We start from the raw sequence: 27196 nt of genomic DNA, 5'->3' as shown, positions 1-27196 counted from the left end.
ACATGTAACAAGAAAGCAACATTTTCAGATGGGTATTAATACAATTGCCTTCAATTTGTATGTTTTTAAGTGCTAGTTAATCATTAAGGCTATAAACTAATGGTCTAATAATTGCAACTTATCAAAACTTACTTGTATCTGATGGCTCTTTTTCTTAAAGCTCTTTTTTTTTTTTGAGACAGTACTGCTCTGTCGCAAAGGCTGGAGTGCACTGGCACGATCTTGGCTTACTGCAACCTCCACCTCCTGGGTTCAAGCAATTCTCCTGCCTCAGCCTCCCTAGTAGGTAGGATTACAGGCGCATGCCACCACGCCTGGCTAATTTTTGTATTTTTAGTAGATACGGAGTTTCACCATGTTGGCCAGGCTGGTCTCGAACTCCTGACCTTAGGTGATCCACTTGCCTTGGCCTCCAAAATACGGATGACTTTTACTTTCCTCTTTATTTTCCAAATCAGAAACACATACCAAAAAACAGTAAATATTTTGTTTAAATAAAACCTCATAACATTTAGAAATTTTATTGTTGGATGTTATAAGCCAACAATTTCAACTTAGTCTCATAAGCAATATAATCAAGTCATAAGAAAAGTTTATTTCTTTAGATTGAATTCAGTTCTCCCTGAATCTTTAAATCCCTATCTGTTCTGAAACAAGCACCCTCTTCATATAGTAAAAGTTATACAGTAATAAATAAATGGCTCTGTTTAGATAAAAAGGAAGATGAAGTGTATCAGGTAATTATTAGTATCCAGAAAATATTATGATCATGTTCAAATTCACTTTCCCTCAGACATAGTCAAAATCTATGTATCAAGTCTTTGATCTCATTAAAGTTTTGAATTACTGAGCATTTATAAATGGCTAAAAACACCAATTCACATTTTGCATTTTCCCAGAAATTTTTCTAATACTAAAATTTACAGACAAATGTACCCCCTCAAAAAAGTTTTCCATTTTAAAGAACTAGAGATTCAAAGGTTTCTTCTACGTTGGGAACCCTAACAAAACGATACAGCCACCACTCAGGAACACATTTGACAGTTTCTTTAAAAACTAAACGTGGTGGCTCACACCTGTAATCCCAGCACTTTGGGAGGCCGAGGAGGGCAGATAACAAGGTCAGGAGTTCGAGACCAGCTTGACCAACAAGGTGAAACCCCGTCTCTACTAAAAATACAAAAATTAGCCAGGCATGGTGGTGCACACCTGTAATCCCAGCTACTCAGGAGGCTGAGGCAGGAGAATCGCTTGAACCTGGGAGGCGGAGGTTGCAGTGAGCCAAGATCACGCCACTGCACTCCAACCTGGGCGACAGTAAAACTCTGCCTCAAAAAAAAAAAAAAAAAAAACCACCATGAAACATGTAACCACAATATAAACTCAGCAACTGCACTAATGGGCATTTATCCCAGACCAATAAAAACATGAAAATCTGTACATGAATATTTATAGCAGCTTTGTTCATAACAGCTGAAAACCATGAACAGGGGTTAAGGAGGGGTGACAACAGGAGAGAAGTGGGTGTTGCTATGATGGAAATATTCTGTATCTTGACTGTATCAATTAAATATTCTGGTTTTGATATTATATTATAGTTTTGCGATATGCTACCATTGGGGGAAAATGGGTAAAGAGAACATGGGATCCCTATATTATTTTTTATAATTGCATATGAATCTATAATTATTTCAAAATAAAAGTTTTAATTTTTTTTTAAATACAGTATTTTAAGTGTGCTCTCCAACATCAATAATATCAAAGTCAAAGATTTCTTTCCCAGGAATTCACAATCTAAAGCAGACAACACACAAAAGTTTTAGAAAGTTTACTTATAATTTTCAAATAAGTGTATGAATACGCACAGTATTTGGGTATTGAAGTACACACCATGTGCTACTATAGAAAAGCATGTGAGTGTCTAAAAAAATACACTAAAACTCAAATGTATTCTAGCGTGCAGGCATAATACTTTAAAGTTTTCTTGAAAACATAAGAAAAGCAGCACAATAACAAAGCCATTAAGAAAATTTAAGATATTTGGCTGGGCACAGTGGCTCACACCTGTAATCCCAGCACTTTGGGAGGGCGAGGCGGGCGGATCACGAGGTCAGGAGACCGAGACCATCCTGGCTGACATGGTGAAACCCCATCTCTACTTAAAATATAAAAAATTAGCCAGGCGTGGTGGCGGGCGCCTGTAGTCCCAGCTACTTGGGAGGCTGAGGCAGGAGAATGGCATGAACCCAGGAGGCGGAGCTTGCAGTGAGCCGAGATTGCACCACTGCACTGCAGCCTGGGCGACAGAGCAAGATTCCATCTCAAAAAAAAAAAAAAAATTTAAGATACTTTGTTATACAATATAAATAATCTATAACCAAGATTAATCAATTGTTTTAAATTCTTTTCAGGTTGTAGTATTTATTATCACTTAATAATTTAAGTTTATCGTTTTAAAGTAGATGATTTCCTCAAGTTATTTATTTTTCTGGATTCTGATTACAACACCATGAGCTGGCAAAACAGGAGTGTTCACACGCAGTTCAAAATAAGTCATGTACTTCATCTATGTACCACAACCACCAACTTTTAATCTTTGTATCTGTTAATCTAAAATACAACATTAATGCAGTCAAATAAAGCAAGGTTTTACTTATAAAGTAAATAATATTACAGCAAAACCACCATTACTTTTGCACCAACCTAAAATATTTAAAACAAGCTTTAAAATAAACATCTAGGTTTAATCTGGTATGTCTCCTATAAATCCTTCTCTTTAACCCATTTATGCCTAGTGTTCCATTATTGGAACGCTAAGCTTACAGGAGTTATTTTTTTCCTACTGCTCAAGGTCATCGCCAAGGTCTGATTTTTCACAAAAAAAAATTTGCAACATCCAGCATAGATGGGTTAATAAACACATTCATCTATGATTCATTTAACAAATTATGGCACAAAGTACATTTTAGGTACTGTTCTAGGCTTGATACAGCAATGTATAAAACACACAAAAACTCTACATTCATGAAGCTTAAATTCCAAGGTGGGAAGACAGACAATAAAATAATAAGCAAAAAAGATACACGTTAGATGTTGATCAATTCCATGAAAAAAAGATACAGAGGTTTGGGACTGCAGGGGTATAAGTGACATGAAGAGTGACTGTTACTATGTGAGATAGATGTGGAAGGCCTCACAACAGTGACATTTCAGCAGTCTCAGTGAAATGAAACAGCAAGCCATGCAGATATCTAGCGATAAGAGCCCAAAACAGAGCGAACAGCAAGTATCAAAGTCCTGAAGACAAAGCATGCTTGTCATGCTCACTCAACACCAGAGAGGGCAGTGTGGCTGAAGTGGAGAATGAGGAAGCAGACAGTGGTGGTAAAAGGAAGCCAGAGAAACATAAAGACCCCCCCCATAACCACAGCCTTCTTGCAAACCTCGAAAAGAGCCCTACAAAATCTGTTCACATAGTCATTTTGGTAACATTGGCAAAAGTAAGGTATTTTAACCATAGATAGTTAAGATTACTATCATTTTACGTTCTGATTTCTGTCACACTTCACCTTGTGATGAACAGCATTAGGTTTTGGGATCCAGCTTGCTAGTAGAGTTGAGTTTAGCAAGCTATATTGAGTTTGGGTTTAGCATGATATATTCATTAATTTACTTTCCAGTTGCTTTTAGGTATAGAACATTGATTCCTAGTGGCTCATTAAAAGAGTGGCAACCAGGCACGGTGGCTCACGCCTGTAATCCCAGCACTTTGGGAGGCCGAGGCGGGCAGATCACTTGAGGTCAGGAGTTCCAGACCAGCCTGGCCAACATGGTGAAACCCCGTCTGTACTGGAAATACAAAAATTAGCCAGGCATGGCAGTGTGCGCCTGTAATCCCAACTACTCTGGGGACTGAGGCAGGAGAATCGTTTGAACCCAGGAGGCAGAGGTTGCAGTGAGCCAAGATCATGCCGCCGCACTCCAGCCTGGGTGACAGAGCCAGACCCTGTCTTGAAAAAAAAAAAAGAGTGGCTTCCAGGAATACTCTATTGTCTACTGTGCCAACTTACCCCGTCATGACACAAAGGTGAAGAACCAGAGGCCATAATGATATATAGATACATCCTAGGGTGCCAAGCCCTGAAAATATGTGGGTAATGAAAAAGAAATAAATTTAAAATGCACATGGCTAAAAGACAGATGGTTAAAACTTCTACCAATCATCAGACATGCAATGTAGTAAGCAGAAGATCTGACTCTTATCAAAGCCTAGCCAAAATCCAAGTTATCTCCTGTCAAGGAAATGAAGTGAATACAATTATAATTATTATAAATGCAACATAACTTTGTAGGGTTTTTTCCCAATGGAAACTGTACTACAGAAAATTTTTTAGAATGCCTATGTTTGAGAATCACTACCTGTATCAGTATTCAAAAAAGGTGACTGTGTATTAAGTAACATGGTTTTAACTATTCCAAATATGACTATTTTTGGAATAGTTATTCCAAAAATAACTATTCCAATTATTAAAGCATATGTGATCAATAATGCAAGAAGAAAGACTGAAATATCTTTTTTATTTTCTCTGTATAAAATGATATTATAGTCTGCTGGGGAGGGCAGGAAAGCCGCACCCACCCAGCAAGGGCCCCATGACTGGGTTCCCAAGACTGTCGAAGGAAGGTATAGCTGGGTGGGAGGGTGGGTAGCTTATGCTCTCCAAGACTGCCTTTCCAAACCCTTTGACACCTAAGAAAAGGTGAACAAGTTCTATTTTCAAGAGAAGATGGCTTTTAACAGTTTTGAAGGATCTAAAGCTGTGTATCTGCAGACATCAATAAGGATGAAGAATTTGTAGAAGAGTTTAACGGATTAAAAACTTTTGCTAGTTTTCCAAGTAGTAGTCCTGTTTCAGCATCAACACTGGCACAAGTAGGTTTTCTTTATATTGGTGAAGGAGACACCATGTGGTGCTTTAGTGGTCATGCAGGAGTAGATAGAAGGCAATATGGAGACTCAACAGTTGGCAGACACAAGAAAGTATCCCAAATTGCAGATTACCAATGGCTTTTTTTTTTTTTTTTTTTTTTTGAGATGGAGTCTCACCCTGTTGCCCAGGCTGGAGTGCAGTGGCGCAATCTCGGCTCACTGCCAGCTCCACCTCCCGGGTTCACGCCATTCTCCTGCCTCAGCCTCCTGAGTGGCTGGGACTACAGGCACCCGCCACCATGCCCAGCTAACTTTTTGTATTTTTAGTAGCGACGGAATTTTACTGTGTTAGCCAGGATGGTCTCGATCTCCTGACCTCGTGATCTGCCCACCTCAGCCTTCCAAAGTGCTGGGATTACAGGTGTGAGCCACCGCGCCCAGCCGGCATTTACTTTTAAAATAGTGCCACACAACCTGCAAATCCTAGTATCCAAAATGGTCAGTACAAAGTTGAAAACTGGGAAACAGTAATCAATTTGCCTTAGGCAGGCCATCTGAGATTCATGCAGATTATCTTTTGATAACCGGACAGGCTTTAGATGTATCAGATACCATATACCCAAGAAACCCAGAAACCCATCATGTATAGTGAGGAAGCTCAACTATAGTCATTCCAGAACTGGCCAAACTATGCCCACTTAACCCCAAGAGAGTTAGTTAGTGCTGAACTCTAATACACAAGTATTGATGACCAAGTGCAGTGCTTTCATTGTGGTAGAAAACTGAAAAATTGGGAACCTTATAGTGCTGGCTGGTGGCAGAAGAACATAGGCAACACTTTCTTAATTGCTTCTTTGTTTTCGGCCAGAATGTTAATATTTGAAGTGAATCTGACATTGTGAGTTCTGATAGGAATTTCCCCAATTCAACAAATCCTCTGAAGAAATCCATCCATGGAGCATTATGAAGCACAGATCATTACTTTGGGGATGTGGATGTACTCAATTAACAAGCAGCAGCATGCAGGAGCTGAATTTTATGCTTTAGGTAAAGGTGATAAAGTAAAATGCTTTTGCTGTGGAAGAAGGCTAACTGATGGAAACCCATTGAACACCCCTGGGAACAACATGCTAAGTGGTATCCAAGGTGTAAATATCTATTATAGGAGAAGAACAAGAATATATAAGTAATATCCATTTAACCCATTCACTTGAGGAGTCACTGGTGAGAAGTGCTGAAAAAAATGTCATCACTAACTATAAGAATGGATTATACCATCTTTCAAAATCCTATGGTACAAGAAGCTACACAAATGGGATTCAGTTTAAAGAATATTGAGAAAATAATGTAAGAAAAAATTCAAACATCTGGGAGCAACTATAAGTCACCTGAGGTTCTGGTTGCAGATTCATTGAGTGCTCAGAAAGACACAAGATGAATCAAGTCAGACTTCACTCCAAAAAGATACGGGGTCTCATTATGTTACCCAGGTTGGTTTTGGGCTACTGCCCTCAAGCAATCCTCCTGCCTCAGCCTCTCAAGTAGCTGGAATTACAGGCCCATACCACCACACCCAGCCTATACTGTAATTTCTAATGAGACAGAGGAAAGACTAGGTGGAGGGAATTGAAGGAAGTATTATTGAAAAAAGGGGAGAAGAAGTAATGAGGAGCTCCAGATCCAGAGTCTGCCAGTAATAGCACAGAACTCATTCCAAGACCTCTAAATTACTGAAAAATTATAACAAAATGAGAAATATGTCAAACACAGAATTGGTCCTAGGCTGTAAGAAGAAAATGAGAGATAAATAATAAGAACCTGTAGCATGACGGCTTCAGAAAAGTATTATATAGGAACTGAAAAGGAAGTCTAGCCATATGTAATTTGGTTTTTGGGGAATAAAGTTTACATTGACATTCAAATATTCCAAGCAGTCTCCAAACAAAGCTGGTGACACCAAAGCAATCAAAGTTTCACGACCAATTAAAAACCCAGAGTCTATTATTTTAGAAATAAATCAAAGATCACGATGGAAATTCCTTGTATAAAATCAGTATTGTCTTAGTAATTTTTTAAAAGAAAATTATAATATAAAATCATATGAAGAAATGAATGGAGTTTATAACCAATACATGATGGAAAAAAGTACTGTGGAGGTATGTTAGATGATTATTTACATAACATTTAATTAACATAAAATCTGGATTTTATGTTAAGTCTGGTGTTTATCATCTTTTTAAAATTAAAATATCATCACTCAAACTGAATTTTTACTGGACAGGTTCAGCATTAAAAACAAGTAAATTGGCCGGGTGTGGTGGCTCATGCCTGTAATAACAGCACTTTGGGAGGCTGAGGCAGGCAGATCACGAGGTCAGCAGTTCAAGACCAGCCTGACCAACATGGTGAAACCCCGTCTCTACTAAAAATACAAAAAAAATTAGCCAGGCGTGATGATGCACACCTGTAATCCCAGCTACTCAGGAGGCTAAGGCAGGAGAATCACTTGAACCCAGGAGGCAGTGGTTGCAGTGAGCCGATATCACACCACTGCATTCCAGCCCGGGTGACAGAGCGAGACTCCATCTCAAAAAATAATAATAATAAATAAAAACAACAAGTAAATTGGCTGGGCACAGTGGCTCTTGCCTATAATCGCAGCACTTTGGGAGGCCAAGGCAAAAGGATCACTTGAGCCCAAGAGTCTGAGACCAGCGTAGGCAACATCCCATCTCTACAAAAATAAAAGTAAAAAAAAATAGCCAGACATTGTGGTACGTGCCTGTGGTCCCAGCTACTTGGGAGGGTGAGGTAGGAGGATTGCTTGCGCCCAGGAGTTCGAGCTGTAGTGAGCCGTGATCACACCACTGTACTCCAGCCTGGGCAATACAATGAGACCAAAAACATAAAATAAATAAAATAAATGGAAACAGGTAAATAGATGAGTTAACTTGAAGACAAATCTGAAAAGATAACCAGAATTCAGCACAAAGAGATGAAAAAGTAGGAAAATGTTAAAGAGCGATTAAGAAAATATGAAGAGGGACATAAGAATGTTTAACATGTATCTCAAAGGAGTTCCAAAACAATAGAATATAGAGAATGGGGAGAAGCAAGATTCAAAGAGGGGATGGATAAGAATTTAATTCCAGAACTAACCATGAATTCTCGGACTACAAAAGCTGAGTTCTGATCAAACTAAATAAAAATAAATCTATATCCTAGTAAATCCAATACGCCAAAAATAAATTCTTTGAAAGTAAATCTTAAAAAAAATTTGAGAAAAAAAGAGAGATTACCTAAAAAGTAAAACCAACAGACTACAAAAAGTAACTACAAAAAGTAAAACCAACAGACAACAAAAAGTAAAAAAAAGTAACTACAGAGAACAAACATAAAGGATTATCTTTAAATCATTGTCAATCTAGAATTCTATACCCAGCAAGATTGTCATTAATTCAACAAATATTTATCAAATCTCTACTACATGACAGACTCTATTTAGAAGCTCAGAAGCTTACATTCTAGTAAGAATTCTTTCAAGGAGAATAATGCCAAAAAGAAATCCTGCTCTCCTGCTGTCCTGAAATGTCCATTTCATTACAATTAAAAGTCCTTAGAACTCCTAATTTTCTGGAGTATTTTAAAATAAATTTACTTGATGGCATACCCTAGGCTTTCTTAATTGGTGGTCCATGAACACTCTGAAATGAAATTTAGGTATCATTCCTTACATGAGCAGTTTTCTATACAGAATGTCCACATATGTCATCAGAATCTCAAAGAGGTCTATGACTCAAAAGGGGTTACATCCACTTTTCTCTGACCCAACCGCACACACCCAGAATAGTTTGGTGCTATATAATTTCCACAGGACCCTATAAATCATCTTTCAGTCCTTTTCATACATTATTATTTCTGCCGTGACTTCTCCCACTAGAGAGTAAAACTCCATGAATGCAAAAGCTATCTCTTGTTTACCAGCATCTAGCACAGAAACACAAAAGTACAGAGCAAAAAGTAAATATTTTATAACTAAAATGAATTGCTAAATGTAACTCTGAAATATACTCCCTTGTTACAGAATTCAAGAACTAAACCTTAGGTAAATAAATAATTATTAATCTTTCCTAGTTAAATTTTTTAATGTTGCCTATCAAGTCTATTAAACAACCTGAAAAGATTTTAATGTAAATGTTTTTAAAATATTAACTTGGAATAAAATTTACATAAACTTGATTATATATTTACTTTAAAGAATATCAAACAACATAACATTAACTTCATTTTTGTAAACTTAAAAATTTGGAAGCCTAGCTAATTATATTATTAAATGCACTGAGTGTTTGGAGATAGTACCAATGTTGTTTTAATATTCAAGAAGAACATACATCATAAAAACCCATCTTTATATCATTTTTCCCATAAGAAATCACAACAGAGGCAGAATATGAAATTAGATATATAAAGAGATATAAAGAGACAGATATATACACATACAAGTACAGCCTATCAAAGATGAAGATGTAAACTTTAAAAAGGCAATGAAGAGCACAAGACAGTGATTTCCTTCCGAAATAAGTGAAATTCAATCCTATATGATAGGAACAAACCAGATGGTATCAAGGCTTTTTTGAACATTTAATTCCATCCATTAACACAGAGAAGATTATCCTCAAATGCAAGTGGCTTTCCTCTTTTACTTTTTTTAAGAAAACATGATTTTAAAAAGATATAGCTTATGGGAAGACATCAAAGGTTAAAACAAAATACTTACCAAGTTGGCCATATAAATTGTGAGCAGCCCTCTCCTGCAAATAATTTTAAAAGGAAGATATTAAACTTTAATTTGACTTAGTAATCACTTTATCATTTATTAGAAGTCTATAAAAAGAATTATATTCTCAGAAATTGAGAAACGTACTGGTATCTTAGAAAAACAGGTAAATTATGCCAAACTAATTTGTCTCTGACCTAAATTTAGCTGCATCTAAATAAATTCCATAAAGTCACTTGTTTTGTGGTCATTAAATATTCTTAGAGGTCATTAAGTAAATATTTAAAATTACTATTTCCCCATTGTTATTTGTTATTGGCAAGAGTGGTATAATTTCTTACTAGTCTATGTTTATGATAGAGAAATCTAAATTTTGTAATAAAGAATTCTAATTCATCTTGCCAAAATGTAAAGAACAATTCTGACCAAATAAAAATTTATCAAAAAATAAATAAAACAAGCCTTCTATCTGTTTCACACACAATACAATTGTTTCATTAAATAATATTACAAATCATACTAAATCACATTGGTTTTAATTTCATTTTAAATGAAAAGTCAGGCACTAAGGGAACTTTCTAATGCCAAAGGACAAACAAAAGTTCTATAAACACTTTACAGAAAAACTGCATATTTACCAAACTTATTTAATAAAAATTCAGGCAGAAAGTCAAACATAACTTTTTTCTGCCCTTAATCAGTTTACTTAGCTTATACTGCATATGAGAAATGAATGAAGCACATTCTATTCTCTAGGAAATGTCTTCAATAGGTTTTAAGAATTCAAGGGCAGAGTTTGACCTCTGAAAATTACAAAAACTTATTTTAGTTTCCTTTATGAACATTTTCAGTACTCAAAGAAAATAAAATATATATAAAAAGTACCAATGTCAAATCACTTTCATTTAAATATGCCGAATCTTCATATTGATATTGTCAATGAAATCTTCTTCATGCCCGATTCATACACAGTCCTGAATGTTCATTATTTTAAATGGTTTAGTAAGATTTTTAATATTCCTAAAGCCACATGCAGGCAGTATGATTTAACTGAACAGTACTAAAGTAAAGTTAGGTACTCTGGGACTCTGTAATTTTGTCATTAAAATTAGGGAACATTTGAGGGACTAGTTATCTACTTATTAAATCTATTTTTTTAACATAAAAATTATTAAAGAAAAAATTTACATTATCACCAATATATAAAATATAACATTGGACCTACTCTGGTTGAAAGGGGAAGGGGATATAGGACCCACAGTGCCATACACCCAGTGCCATATACTCCTAGCAATCTCTCCTCAGCAGATCCTAATGCATTTCAGCAGAACAAGAGAACCCAATTGCCCTTACAAAAAGAATTTTTAAAAATCACTGGTAAAGGTGATAGGATGATCTATGCAGCAAACGAACATGGCAGAAACCTGCACATTCTACACATGTACTCCTGAACTGAAAAGTTAGGAAAAGAAAATAATAATAAAATCACTTGTAAGATTATCTATAAGGTTTTTTTAATGTCCCTTTTTCTATGATTTTTACATATGGATTGAAAGTGTTCTTACTAGTTCTCACCATTAGTTCCTACCAAATTCTAAATCAAAAATACTCTAATATTGCTTATTCTAAATAAGTTATACTGAGAAAAATTAGGGTAACATTAACATCCAAGAGTCCCACATACACTGAAGAAAGAAAAGTTAAGTGCTTCTCAAGGGATACCCATTTTTACCAAAAGCTGGTTACATATGAAGAAAAATATATATATTACAAATTCCAAAATAAAAATATTTCTTTACTTTCTGTGAGAGAGCCTGACAATTTTTTTTTCTTTTTCTTTTTCTTTTTGAGACAGGATCTCATTCTGTCACCCAGGCTGGAGTGCAGTAGTACAGTCATAGCTCACTGCAGTCTCAAACTCCTGGGCTCAAGTGATCTTACTGCCTCAGTTTCCCAAATAGCTGAAACTACTTGTTTCAGTAGGTGCACACTACCATGCCTACTAATTTTTTAATTTTCTGTAGAGACACAGTCTTGCTATGCTGTCCAAGCTGGTTCAAGTTTCTGGATTTAGGCCATCCTCCTGCCGTGGCACCCCAAAGTTCTGGGATTACAGGCATGTGCTACCATACCCCGCTGACAAATGCATTTCAAGGTGAAATGAGCTAAAGCTGAGTATCCCTTATCCAAAATGCCTGAGACTAGAAGTGTTTCCAATTTTTGATTTTTTTGTATTTTGTAGTACTTGCATATACATAATGAAATAACTTGGGGATGAGATCCAAGTCTAAACATAAAATTCATTTATGTTTCATATACACCTTATACTTGGCAAAAACTGCAATTACTTTTGCACCAACCTAAATACATACAACTTAATGCAATTTTATATAACATTTTTAGTAATTTTGTGCATGAAACAAAGTTTGTGTTCAGTACTTAAATGTGAAATTTTCCACTTATGCCATCATGCTGGTGTTCAATCATAATTAAGGTTATTATGTTGTTATTGTAAACCACAGAAATAAACAAATCTCTTTGACAATTGTGTTTTTGACTGGAGCTACCCTGGACATTTTGTCATTCACAGACAGTTGTCTTGATCCTCTTCCAAAAATGGTTTATAATCAGCTACAGGACTCTGACAGGTGCTCTTAAATGCAGGTTTCTAATATCTTTGGAGAGTGTGACATTAGAATAAAGGAAAATCATTCAGGACTCATGAAGAGCTGAAATGTTCATGAATATCAAGCAGGACAAGAGTTAACTGAATAGACTGAACTAATAGAAAACTTAAGTAATCTTTTTTAACTTTTTGCTTAAAACATTGCTGATCCTTGTTTTATTTTTCAGAGTCACGGAAGTTTTTCTCTTGAGCTATCTACAGTTTTCAACAATTGAGTAAGGTATACTCCTATGAACAAAGTTTGGAGAATATTTGTTTCTTTCTGCTTGGTTTCTTCAGAATTTGGAAACTTTGTGAGTATTCTTAACATAGGGTAATATAGTTATTTGTATCACTGCAATAAGAATCCATTTTCTTTTGCAACAAGACACAACTGGAGAGACTGGTTGTTTTACCAAGGCTTTGACTGGAAGGGTGTGCTTTCCTTAAGGAATTAAGCTTGACTTGCAGAGCCAATAAAAGCCCCTTGGGGAAACTGGCCTCATACCCTGTCTACACAGTTCCTGTACAGGGTTCCTAACTTGTGGTGAGTAAAGAATGTCACTTTCTATCAGGTCAAGGAGCCCCAAGTTATCTTGACACCTCAAGAAGAGAGGAATTTACCCAATTCACAGGTATTTGAGGGTACAAACACATGGGTGGGCTCAGCTTTAAAAAGTCTTATCTGAACCAGGTGTGGTGGCTCACACCTGTAATCCCAACACTTCAGGAGGCCAAGGAGGGCAGATCACCTGGGATCGGCAGTTCAAGACCAGCCTGACCAACATGAAGAAACCCCATCTCTACTAAACACAAAAAATTAGCCAGGCGTGGTGGTGCATGCCTGTAATCCCAGCTACTCGGGAGGCTGAGGCAGGAGAATCACTTGAACCCAGGAGGCAGAGGTTGCAGTGAGCCAAGATCGCACCATTGCACTCAAGCCTGGGTAACAAGAGCAAAACTCCAACTCAAAAAAAAACAGTCTTATCTGAGATTCCATATGGAATAGAGTTCCATCAGAGCCAATTTTAAAAGCCTATGTGAAAATAATTATTCTTGGTGCACTTGATGCAAATGATTAAGCCGAGTATAACACTGAAGTTTATTCTGCAAACAACTCGGTCCTATCATGACTTGTTTGTAACAAAATGAGGACTGGAGAGAAAGAAGTAAGTTTCAAAACTTATCATACACTTGTCATTAAATTCTCACCTCATTAGTTGTTTTTAAGTTTTGTCTGCATTTTAGACTAACCCTGCTTATTCCTGTGAACCAACCAGTGATCTCTGGCTGCAGCTAAGAAGAAAGAAAATGGATGGGTAATGTAAAAATCTGGATCAACATTCTAATTCTGGGCAATTATCCTGCAAATCCTGCCAAGTGGTGAGAATAAATGGGGTGCCCATAACCTGAAGGGGTTTTTTTTGTTTTTTGTTTTGAAAATAAGACCAAAGGTGCTAACCAAACCAAGCCCCATGCACCCAAGTCTTAGCAGGCATAACTATAGCCACCAGTTATCTGGGCATGTCAGCAGCCTCAGAGTTTTTGAGCTGTTCTTACCCCCATGTTTTGTTTTGATACATGTCTTCTAATATCCTGGTTTGTCTCTTCTCACCTTCAGGCCATCAAACTCCAAACAGTCATGCAACCAGAGCCTCAAATGATGGCTCCCTTTTACTGGGGACCTTAGATAGGCCTCTAAGAGAGACATGACTGCCATTTTCCCAAAACAGCACCCCCATCAGCAGAAAGCAGTTAAGACTGGTCATCATCCTTAACCTAACAGCAATTAGATGTATCTCTTCAGAAGGGGAAATTGATAGCAGCAGGAGGCAGTCAAATGCCTAGGCAGATAGGGGTGGGTCCCTGGTGAAATCCTACCTCCAAGCCAAAGACAGTTTAAAGCCTGAAAGCCAAGCTACAAGTCAAATCCACAGACCAGATTAAGAACTTGCCTTCCTGTTTGGCATACTTTCCTCCAATTAATCCCCACCCTCCACCTATTTTACATATACCTACCCTTTCCTAATTGGTTTTCTATCTGTCATGCCCACCTTTGAGTAGTCTTTGTTTTAAACTTTTTTGCATACTCACAAACCAATCAGCAAGCACTTCCCTATTCTGAGGCCATAAAAGCCCCAGACACAGGCACACTGAGAGGAAAAAAAACACCAAACTGTGGGGGTAGGGGACCACCCCTGCGTCTCCTCTCCACTGAGCTGTTCCACCGCTCAATAAAATTCTTCTCTGCCCTCTTCACCCTTCAAATTATCAGCATATCCTAATTCTTCTTGGACATGGAACAAGAGCCTGGAAACTGCCAAACATGGGTACAAGCCATAACACAGGCAGGCCACGTAGAGGTGCTGCCTCCAGTGGAAGGCCTGGGGCTAAGCAAGGCCTGGGTGCAGGGCGGGGGGCATCACCGGCTGTGGAGGTCTCCAGTTGGCAAAGTGGACAAGAAAAATCCTACATCAATACCTCACACCTAAGGCATACGAGGCACTAAACAAATGATTATGGAATTACTAGACACAGCCAACAAGGTATTTCTAAGAACAAATCCTTACGGAAAAAAAGTGTATTATAGACATATAATCACCAAAGATAACCACTAGGACAAGGGAGGGCCAATTAATGATACCAATTTATTAGCAAAGAAGTGATCAGACCTCCTTAAAGTTGCATAAAACTTAACAATCTACAAGGTATAATCAATATTATGAAATCAAATTTTACCCACCCAATAGTACCATGAAGTGTAAGGCAGATACCATTATCCTTACTCTATTGTAAAAGTAACAAAAAGACAAGCTGGAATTCAGAGTCAGTTCATCTGACTCCAGTTTCAGGTTCTGTCCAATGCATTACTTCTACAGAAAATCTTTGCACTACTAAATTATCTTTTTTGTTGTTGTTTGTTTGTTTTTGAGACAGTCTTGCTCTGTCACCCAGGCTGGAGTGCAGCAGTGCAATCTTGGCTCACTGAAACTTCCACCTCCCAGGCACAAGGCATCCTCCCACCCCAGCCTCCCGAGTAGCCAGCACCACAGGCACACACCACCACACCCAGCTAATTTTTTGTATTTTGGGTAGAGCAAGGTTTCGCCATGTTGGCCAGGCTGGTCTCGAAATCCTGAGCTCAAGCAATCTGCCCTCCTCAGCCTCCCAAAGTGCTGGAATAACAGGCATGAGCCACCGCACCTGGCCCTAAATCATCTTTAAGTTCTGTAATTCACTTGCTTGTTTAACATGGCATCCTAACAGGCTTCTATTCTTCGAGGAAGACTAAAGCCTTCACATACTGTTACTATTATGAAAAAGCAGAGAATGTATTGCTATTAGATTAAGTCCTATTCTGTTCTCAAAATTTCAATTTATCTTTCCCCAAATCACCTCCTTAACAGCTTTTGCTGAATTCAGACCCGGAGAGAATATTATCTCTGAAGGGTATGATATGTTGGATTATAGAGCCACACTCTTTGACAGGATTTCTTTCATGCAACGTCTTCATCCTCTGTTCCAATGTCAACTTTATAACTGTACTATATCAGACCAATAATTTATCACTTCTTCAGTTATGTTAAGCACTACGAAAAACTGAGAAGTCAGTTAAATGCCATTTTATTGTTTTACATTTGACTATATTTAGCCTAAATCTGAAGACAAATAGGCCACTCCCTTACTGGTGAGTAAATCCTCTTTGGAAACCAAGTTACCTATTAAAACATGGCTAACACAGTGATGGAGAGGGGGAGGTGCCCATTAGAACAGATGATGGCATAGGCCTGAAAAGGAGAAGCTGGGGCCAAGAAGTACAATAAGTAACTTGTTAAACTTCACAGGAGATTCTGATACCCATATCCTATACTCCCATTCTACTGAGAGTCACTAGATTAGAAGGCTGCGAAAGCTCAGCAAATAAGCAGTCCAATATTCCTTTATACCACATAAGCTTTTCTCATTGTTCCCTTCTTTTATTTATCTATTTATTTTGGTTGGAGAAGGGATTCAATCTCTCAAAGTTGCAGCATACAACTTTGTGCACCTCCAGGGGTGTTATCAAAAAAAGTATTAAGAACAATTGCAGCCAGGCACAGTGCCTCACACATGTAATCCCAGCACTTTGTGAGGCCAAGATAGGAGGATCACTTAAGCCCATGAGTTTGAGATAGCCTGGGCTATCTCATCTCTACCAAAAATAAAAAACTGACCTGGTCACGGTGGCACATGCCTGTGGTCCCAGCTACTGGGGAGACTGAGGCAGGAGGATCACCTGTGCCCAAGAGATCAAGGCTGCAGTGAGCTATGATTGTACCACTGTACTCTAGCCTAGATGACAAGTGAAACTCTGTCTCAAAAAAAAAAAGAACCACTGCTACAGGAACTGTGTAGTCAGAGTATCATCATTCTTATAGGAAAACATTAAATAAAATAAATGTTCTGTAACATCTTAGTAGATTAAAAAGTATCCATACATCCTGCTGAAATTCTAAGCATTATTATCATCTAACAGCATTATCATTTCTAATTAGATGTGTAATCAATAATGGGTTTTTTTTCCAGAAGCTTTGGTGTATATATTATTTAGCTAACCTCAAAGTTTTGAATAATACTACATATCACACTTCACAAGAGGCCGCTGGGGAATACAGTAGGAACAATGCAACTTCTAAATTCTAAATATGTATATATCCTATATGTGCATATGAAATATACATATAAAAATAATTATATGTTCTATAAATAAGGAGATATTAGAAATAAAAGAAAGTGAAAATTCCTAAACATTGTAATGGCTTATTAAGAAATGCTATTTAATCATCTCAGAAAATCTTTCAAGGTATAATGAATGGGTTTTTAACTGTCAGAATGTTTTAGAAGGTATAAAAATACTTCCTTAAGGCATAGGAATTAATAGAATAAATTTCTAATCTAGAGCAAGAGTCTATGATCATGTTCTATCTTATATAGTACATAAAGAGTAAACTTTACAGAAGGCTACAAAGTGTTTAATCTTCTGGTGAAGTTAACATGCCAATGAAACTTGAAGATACCAAGAACTTACAGACCAAATTTATGAGTATTCTTTTATTCCCATATTATATAGATCATTCATTCTGGTCATACCTGGTTTGGAGTTTCATAAGTACCATAGTGCAATTTAATAATTCAACAAATGAGTATGCTTGCAATAAATATGCAATTGTTGATACTTTAATCCATGTTCATGTTTGAGCACACTGCAATTCTTAACTAATACTAAATATCAAAGCAAATTCCACAGCAATTCTACAAAACAAAATCCATCAGAACAACTTCTTTCTAAACCACAAACAAAGCACTTCCTAGAAAAAGAAAAAGAAGACTAGTTCTTAACAGCCCTCCTACAGATAAACTAGATGTTACCAATGCTTCCTGCTGAGTTACTATGATCAGAGTCCTTTGTGGCACAAATTTTTTAAGCAACCCTGGAAACAACCTCAAAGCTCTCTCAGAACCCCACAATGATGCGATTAAGATTTAAGTAAGCTGCCCTCTTACTGGGTGTCAGAAACTAGCAAGCAAGCACGCTTAATACTACTAGAAAGGGAGGGGGTAATTGATGAATGGATTAGAGAGAAGGAAAAAAGATGAAGAAAGAAACTTAAACCAATATAGATGAAGATATTTACAGATAGATAGATCTTTATCTATGTATTTATATCTATATCCAGATAGAAAGAGAGATAAGTGCATATTGTATTTTCTCACCTCATTAAATACTTTTTGAAAAACTGATTATACAACTGAATGCAAAATCTCAGAGTAAAGATTGCACTATTAAAGCTTTAGAGGTTTAAAAGTTAGGACTACCATTATTTGCTATTTTGTAAAATGAAACTGCTAGTCATCACAATATGTTTCTTCAACTCTTTCTCGTATATTGCTGACATTAAAGACTGAACTAAATTAAATTTAATTTAAATTTAAAGTTGAACTTACACATTTCAACTGACAACTGGCTCCTTAAATGTTGCTGCTTCTAAACGTTCAATCTTAGACCTCCTCTCATACTGGGCTTTCACACATGAATCTACTTCCACAGTTTCAACGACCACCTATTAGAGGAAAACTTCCCATTTTCATTTTTCTAACTACCATCTTTCCCTTGAACCTAGACTCACATTTCCAACTGCCTGCTGGCTATTTCCACCAGCATATCATTGATTTTCTCTGTGAATTAAAGGTATAATTATAAATTCTTTTTCCTTACCAAACAAGAACTACAATACTAATATGCTTGATTTTTGGCACTAGATGCAATAATTTTAAAATATGCATAACTTCAACTCTTGCAAATTACTTATAAGCTTTTAATGGATCTTGATATTTAATGAAGTCTTACATAAATTCATGGTAAGTCAAGAATACTTTTTCAGAGCAAATTAAGCTACTAAAGTAACTCGCAAATTCCAAATATGCACAGACACATTTACTTACACCAAGACACACTGTAAGGCAACTTGTCAAGAGATTTCTGTTTTAAAGTTTAACTCCAAAGGGAAAAGAAAAAATACAAAACCTGATTTTTTTCTTAAAGTCACTAAGCTTGTGAACAACACTAAAAAACAAAAATTAAAGTTTTTAATTAAATCCAACCAGGAATTGTGATTGTATGCATAGACATACACAACTCTCAACAGAAAGAACTACAGAGCTATCTCCCAGTATTGTTAACTGCATCACCTAATAAACAAAAGAACTAAATCAACACATACACAAAGAGTTCAATAATGTAACAATGAGATCAAGGGAAGGATCAATTTTTCTCCAGCAACCATGTGATAACAGTTATAAAGAAGTTAAACAAAGCTAGACTTAAATTTCTTATTAAGTTGTTAAAACAAAACTACTTCAGCTAATATTTAGAATAGGTCATAATCTGTAATACCTAAAAATTTTCTTTGAACAACCAGTGTCTAAGAATGAAACACTAGTGCAAAACCTCATCTACAGGAAAAGAAAAACAGAAAGCTTAAAAAAAAAAAAACCCTCAGCTATCAAAAGTGAAAATAAAACAGAAAATAAACTAGCAACCCAAATCCACGTTATCACCTTACATCCAGGAAACCTCTCGTTATTCCCTAAGAAGTTATTGCTCTTAATATCAGTAACACTCTTTTACTTTGGTTTTACTGTATTTGAACTAATGTTAGCGTTCAAAGAAAGAGAAAAAACAAACCAACAAACAAAAAACAAATCCAATAGTAAGCAGTCCTAAGATGGACCTAGACAGGTTGCCACATTTTGAGAGGCAGTAAAATGGTAACATTAAGAAACTTCAAAGATGTATATTGCAGTCTATAGAGCAAGCACTAAAAGAAAATAACGAAAAAAAAATTAAAGTGGAATTCTAAAAACAAAACAAAAAAAACAATACAAAGGAAGTAAGGAGGAACAGACAAATGAAAAACAGAAAACAAATAATAAAATGGCTCACTCAACCTAGCCATACCAATAAATAATAAATGCCTCAAATGTTAATGAACTAAATAATCTAATTTATAGGCTAACACTAGCAGAATAGATATAAAAAAATAAGACCCCACTGTATATTATCTGCTAAAAAAAAAAAAACTTTAAAGACACAGATGTTTGAAATTAACTGGAAAGAAATACACTCTGCAAACTGTAAATATGAAAAGGTTGGAGTAGCTATATCAATATCAAATAAAAATAGGCCAGGCGCGATGGCTCATGCCTGTAATCCCAGCACTTCGGGAGGCCAAGGCGGGTGGATCATTTCAGGTCAGGAGTTTGAGACCAGCCTGGCCAACATGGTGAAACCCCGTCTCTACCAAAAATACAAAATTAGCCAGGCGTGGTGGCGCGTGCCTGTAATCCCAGCTACTCAGGAGACTGAGGCACAAGAGTTGCTTGAACCCGGTGGGTGGAGGTTGCAGTGAGCCGACATCATGCCACTGCACTCCAGCAGGAGCAACAGAGTGTGACTCTATCTCAAAAAAATAAGAAATAAAAAAATCAAATAAAAATAAACTTCAGAACAAATAATATCTGAGCTACAGAAGGACATTCCATATGGATAAAAGGTTCAATTCATCATGACATCATGAAGAAATGGTAACAAAAAAAAGTGCATATACCAATAAAACCTTCACAGAAATTGATAGCATTAAAAAGAGAAATAGACAATTCCAGAATCACAGTTAAAGATTTTACACTTTTCTCTCAGCAAATGATAAAACTAGACTAAGAAAATTAGTAAAGATATAGATCAGTAGTTCTCAACAAGGAGAGATTTGTTCCATGGGGAGATGTAGCAATGCCTGTAGGAATTTTTGGTTATCTCAACTTGGTGGGGTGGGGAAGGCGGTGCTAATGGCATGTATAGATACACTGCACAAGAGAGCCCTCCCAGTAAGGTATTACCTGGCCCAAAACATGTCAATAGTGCCAAAGTTGAGAAAACCAGCTGTAGACAAACATCACTGTCAATGATCTTGTCCTTGTTGATATCAAAAAAAAAAAAAAAAAAAAAAAACACTGCAAACAGGCAAAAGAAGAAAGCTCAGCCAGACCTGGTGGCTCATGCCTGTAATCTCAGCACATTGGGAAGCCGAGGAGGGCAGATCACGATGTCAGGAGTTCGAGACCAGCCTGGCCAATATGGTGAAACCCCATCTCCACTAAAAATACAAAAATTAGCCAGGCGAGGTGGCACGCACCTGTAGTCCCAGCTACTTGAGAGGCTGAGGCAGGAGAATCGCTTGAACCCACGAGGCAGAGGTTGCAGTGAGCCGAGATCACGCCACTGCACTCCAGCCTGGGCGACAGAGTGAGACTCCGTCTCAAAAAAAAAAAAAAGAAAAGAAAAGAAAAAAAGAAAAAAGATCACATGATCTTATCAATAGATGCAGAAAGGCCATATAACAAAATATTACATCCATTCATGATAAAGGTTCACAGCAAACTAGAAATGAATGTAAACGTCCTAACCCTAACAAAGAGCATCTGAAAAACCACCCCACAGCTAACAATACACTTAATGATGAAAAACTGAATGCCTCCCGCTAAGAGCAGATACAAGATACAAGCAGAAAAAGGACATACAGATTGGAAAAGAAAGAAAAACATCCCTATTTGCAGGTAACATAATTGTCTGTATAGAAAATCTCAAGGAATGTACCAAAAACTCTTAAAACTAATAAATTCAGCAAGGTCACAGAAGTCAAGATAAAACACAAAAAAATCTACTATATTTATATGTCATATTAACAAACGTGGAAAATGAAATTTAAAACTTAATACTCTCTACTTCACACTACCTACGAAAATTAATTCAAAATGGATGAAAGACTTAAATGTAAGAACTAAAACTATACAACTTTCAAAAGAAAACATGGCCAGGCGCAGTGGCTCACATCTGTAATTCCAGCACTTTGCGGGGCCGAGGCAGGTGGATCACCTGAGGTCGGGAGTTCAAGACCAGCCTGGCCAGCATGGTGAAACCCCATCAATACTAGAAATACAAAAATTGGCTGGGTGTGGTGGCATGCACCTGTAGTTCCAGCTACCTGGGAGGCTGAGGCAGAAGAATTGCTTGAACCAGACAGGTGGAGGTTGCAGTGAGCAAAGATCATGCCACTGCACTCCAGTGAGTGTGAGACGGAGCAAGACTCCACCTCAAAAAATAAACAAATAAATAAATAATAAAGTAAAATAAAACTTAGAGCTAAATATTCGTGCTGGTAATGATTTCTTAAATACGACACCAAAAACACAACGGGGCTGGGCACAGTGGCTCACGCCTGTAATCCCAGTACTTTGGGAGGTGGAAGCAGGCAGATCACCTTAGGTCAGGAGCTCGAGACCAGCCTGGACAACATGGCAAAACCCTATCTCTACTAAAAAAAAAAGAAATACAAAAATTAGCGAGGTGTAGTGGCACACACCTGCAGTCCCAGCTACTTGGGAGGCTGAGGCAGGGGAATTGCTTTAACCCAGGAGGTGGAGGTTGCAAAAGCCAAGATCACGCCACTGCACTCCAGCCTCAGCGACAGAGCAAGACTGTGTCACAAAAAAACAAACAAATAAAAAAAGAAAGAAAAAATAGATAACTTGGACTTCTTCATCAAAATTAAAAACTTTTCTGCTTCAAAGACAAGATCAATGAAGTGAAAAAACAACACTCTGAATGGGAGAAAATATTTGCAAATTATATCTGGTAAGAAAATTATATCTAGAATATCTAAAGAACCCTTACAACTCAATAATTAAAAGATAAATAACCCAATTAAAACATGGGCAAAGGATTTGAATAGACATTTCCCCAAAGAAGATATGTAAATGATCAAAAACTATATGAAAAGATGCTCAATATCATTAGTCATCTGAGAAAAATCAAAGCCATAATGAAATACTTCACACTCACTACAATGACTATCATCAGAAAGACATGTAATAACAAGTGATAGCCAAAATGCGAAGAAATTGGACCCTTTATATACTGCTGAACAAAACAGAAAATGGTACAACCACTTTGGTAAACAGTTTGGCAGTTCCTCAAAAAGCTAAACAGAGTTGCCATATTAAGGCAGCAATTCCATTCCTAAGTACATAATCCAGAAAAATAAAAACATATGTCCACACAAAAATGTGTCCACAAATGTTTAGTGTAGCATCATTCATAACCAAGAAGTGGGACAATCCAAATTTCCATCAACTTATGAATAAATAAAATGTGACATATCCATATAATGAATTATTTGGCAATAAAAAGTAATGTAATGAAATGATATGTATGACATCAAACTTCAAAACCATTACACTAAGTAAAAGAAGCCAGTCACCAATGACACATATTGTATGACTCCATTATATAAAATGTCCAGAAGAAGCAAATCTTTAGAGACAGAAATTAGTGGTTGCCTAGGGCTGGGTGAGGAGGATGAAGGATTAGGGGGTGACAGTTAAAGGGGTTTCTATTTGAGGTGAATAAAGTGTTCTAAAATTGTTTGTGATGGTAGTTAAACAACTTTGTGAATATATTAAAAACAAATGAATTGTGCAGTTTTCAAAAGGGTGAACTGTATGGAATATGAATTATGACTCAATAAAGCTATTACAAAAACAGAAAAATCATTTGCAATTGTTCCCAAAAAGGGAAACAGGTGTAAATCTAACATGTATATGAAACGCATTCTGCAAATTATAAAAACTGATGAAAAGAAATAAAAGATCTAATTAAATGGAGAGATAAACCATGTCCATGGATGGAGCAGCCAAAAACTGAAAATAACATAAATGTCCTTCGACAAGTGAATGTTTAACAAACTCTGGTACATCCATATAGTAGAATGCTACTAGGCAATAAACAAGGAATAAGCTTAGTAATACAAGCAACATCTTAGATGGATCTCAAAGGCATCATGCTTAGTTTAAAAAAGAAAAAGCCTATGTCCAAACGTTATACATTGCATCATTCCATTTATATAACTTCCTCGAAATGATATAAATATAGAAATGAAAAGTAGACTAGTTGTTACCAGGAGACAGGAATTGATGAAAATGGTGCAACTACAAAGGGATAGTTCAAGGGCAATCCTTGGTAGTGTTGAAACAGTTTTGGACATTGATTGTAGTGGTGGGTAAACAACTCTATACATGGGAACAAACTGCATAGACATGTACACAAATGAGTATACATAAGAATTAGTGAATACTGAATGAAGTCTATAGTGTAGTTGACAGTAATGTCAACTTCCTGGTTTTATATTATACTACAGTTAAATAAGATGTCATCACTGGATACCAGCTCAGCCACAGTAGGAGAAGAGACCAGGCAGAGTCATGAAGGATCCATTCCAAGCCTTGCTCCTGGATGACATTTCTAGACATACCTTGGGCCAAAAGGGAACCTTGGGCCAAAAGGGAAGCCTTGAAGGGAAGCACCCAGTACTGCCAGGATTCATCACCTGCAGACTAACAAGCCCTTAGACCCTGAATAATTAGGAGTGATACCCAAGGAGTATGCCATAGCCTTGGGCTCTGAGACATGCCCACTACAGATGTGACTTAGCACATTCCCAGCTGTGGCTGGCTATGGCAAAAGACTCCTTCTGTCTGAGAAAAGCAGAAGGAAAACAAAAGGGAACTTTGTCTTGCACGTAGGTACCAGCTTGGACACAGTGGGGTAAAGCAACAAGCAGGCTCCTGGAGTCCCCAAGTCCAGGTCTAGGCTCTTGGACAGCATTTCTGAACCTACCCTAGGCCAGATGGGGGCCCACTGCCCTGAAGGGTGAGTCCCAGGCCTGGCAGCATTTACTACAGGCTGACTGAAGAGCCTGTGGTATTTAAGTGAACATCAGCGGTGGCCAGTCAGAAGCCTGCCATGGGCTGGTGGTGGTGGTGCCCACATGGAGAGGCTCCTCTGCCTGTGGAAAGGGGAGGGAAGAGTGGGAAGGACTTTATATTGTGGTTTGAGCACCAGTTTAGCCACAGTGGAAAAGAATATCAGGCAAACTTTTCTTACTCCTATCCCTGGCTCCCAGACAATATCTTTGGACCTGCCCAGGGCCCGGGAGAACTTGTCACCCAGAGGGAAGGACAAAACCTGGCTGGCTTTGCCACCTGTTGATTATAGAGCCCTAGGGCTTTGAGTGAACACAAGTGGTAGCCAAGTAATGGTTACAGCAAGCCTTGGGCAAGACCCACTGCTGTGCTGGCTTCAAGTCTGACCCAGCGCAGTCCCAGGGATGGTAGCCACAGGGATGCTTGTGTCACCTCATGCTCAGTTCCAAGCAGTTCAGCACACAGAGAGAGAGAGAGACCCTGTTTATTTAGGAGAAAGTAAGGGAAAAGAACAAGAATCTCTGCTTTAATCCAGAGATTTCTTCTGGATCTTATACAAGACCACCAAGGCAGTACGTACCTCTACACGTCAGCAAAAACCATAATGATATTGGGCTTGGGGCCCAATTGTTGAACCAATTCACCAATTCCATGAAGAAATAACTCAGACAAATCAGAAATGTATTACATACAACGAGACAACTGGCCTGGTCACTTCAATAAAGCAATGCTGTAGAGGGAAAAAGTGGAGACACTATCTTAGATTAAAAGAAAATAGGCCAGGTGCAGTGGTTCACATCTGTAATCCCAACAGTTTCAGTGGCCAAGGCAGGAGGATCACTTGAGCTCAGGACCGGCCCAGCCTGGGCTACACAGTGAGACCTCAGCTACTTAATATAAAAATAAAAAACTGGACCGGGTGCAGTGGCGCACGCCTGTAATCCCAACACTTTGGGAGGCTTAGGCGGGCAGATCACGAGGTCCAGAGATCGAAACCATCCTGGTTAACACTGAAATCCCGTCTCTACTAAAAATACAAAAAAAAAAATTAGCTGGCGAGCACCTATAGTCCCAGCTACTCGGCAGGCTGAGGCAAGAGAATGGCGTGAACCCGGGAGGCGGAGCTTGCAGTGAACAGAGATGGCGCCACCGCACTCCAGCCTGGGAGACAGAACGAGACTCCGTCTCAAAAAAAATAAACTAATTAAATTAAAAAATAAAAAATAAAAAATTAGCTGAGCATAGTGGTATGCACCTGTAGTCCCAGCTACTGGTCGGGGGTTGGGGAGGCGGTGGGAGGGTAGTGTTAAGGCAGGAGGATCTCTTGGGCCCGGGAGATTGAGGCTGCAGTGAGCTATGATCACATCACTGCATTCTAGCCTAGGTGACAAAGCAAGACCCTATCTCAAGAAGAAGTACTTTTAGAAAAAGGAAAAGAAAGAAATACATCAACACACATCAACCTTGACTAGATTCTGGTTCAAAAAAATAGCATTAAAAGCCATTTTAGGACAATATGAACTGGATGGTATGAAAAAATGGTTGCTAATTGTCTTGTGTGTGATAATAGTGTTGTAATTCTGTAGAAAAATGTCCTTATTTTTAAGAGATACGTGCTGAAGTACTCAGGAGTAAAGTGGCATGATGTTTATAACATGTTTCCATATGGCTCACACACACAGAAAAAACACACATTCACATATATTCACATACAAATAAACTAAAATGGCAAAATGTTAATAACCATTGACTCTAGTTGATTGTTACAAAGGTGTTCAACAGTTTGTGTTGAAAAGTAGGTACATAACTGCAAAAATGCTATCTAATTATTTGAGTGCTAAATAAGAGTAAATAGTAGCTACCTTGATTTAAAGCATCTTTAGTTTAATGTAACTGACATATTTCAAAAATATCTTTTCAAAACCAATATACACAGTTTTTCTATTGATTAGGAAGTTACCATCACCAGAATAACTCTACTTACAGGCAAAAAAAACAAAAATAATACTTAACACATATATAACTCTTACTATGTGTCAGGCACTGTTCTAAGCATTTTAACATATATTAATTCACTTAATTATCTAAACAACCCGACAGGCCGGGCCCAGTGGCTCATGCCTGTAATCCCAAAACTTTGGGAGGCTGAGGCAGGCTGATCACCTGAGGTTGGGAGTTCGAGACCAGCCTGGCCAACATGGCGAAACCCCATCTCTACTAAAAATACAAAAATTAGCCAGGCTTGGTGGTTCATGCCTGTGGTCCCAGCTACTTGGGAGGCTGAGACAGGAAAACCGTTTGAACCCAGGAGGCAGAGGTTGCAGTGAGCCAAAATCAAGCCACTATACTCCAGCCTGGGTGACGGAGTGAGACTCTGTCCCAAAAAAAATAAAATAAGCCTGGGCGCAGTGGCTCACGCAGGTAATCCCAGCACTTTGAAAGGCCGAAGCTGGTGGATCTCCTGAGGATG

At 37.7% G+C, this 27196-nt stretch overlaps 1 protein-coding gene and 1 pseudogene across 11 annotated transcripts in view; one reads left to right on the top strand and one right to left on the bottom strand.

Annotated features, from left to right (window-relative positions):
• TMEM135 (transmembrane protein 135) overlaps nucleotides 1-27196 on the bottom strand; it is a 352995-nt gene that overhangs the window by 215869 nt on the left and 109930 nt on the right. For 7 of the 11 annotated variants that reach the window (XM_016921748.3, XM_016921749.4, XM_001175336.8 and 4 more), the window contains one exon: nucleotides 9708-9741. In XM_016921748.3, the coding sequence (XP_016777237.3) occupies nucleotides 9708-9741 (34 nt within the window). Of the gene's footprint in view, nucleotides 1-4070; nucleotides 4141-9707; nucleotides 9742-25306; nucleotides 25457-27196 lie in introns of those variants that run through there. The other 4 variants (XM_063784376.1, XM_016921751.3, XM_016921752.3 and 1 more) reach the window with 2 other exon arrangements.
• LOC107967260 (E3 ubiquitin-protein ligase XIAP-like) lies at nucleotides 5010-6519 on the top strand (annotated as a pseudogene).

This window comes from Pan troglodytes, chromosome 9 (assembly GCF_028858775.2).
Source record: "Pan troglodytes isolate AG18354 chromosome 9, NHGRI_mPanTro3-v2.0_pri, whole genome shotgun sequence".
NCBI classification, from domain to species: Eukaryota; Metazoa; Chordata; class Mammalia; order Primates; family Hominidae; genus Pan; species Pan troglodytes.
The sequence above is the reverse complement of the archived record's forward strand: the minus strand, read 5'-3'. Positions and strand labels throughout refer to the sequence as shown.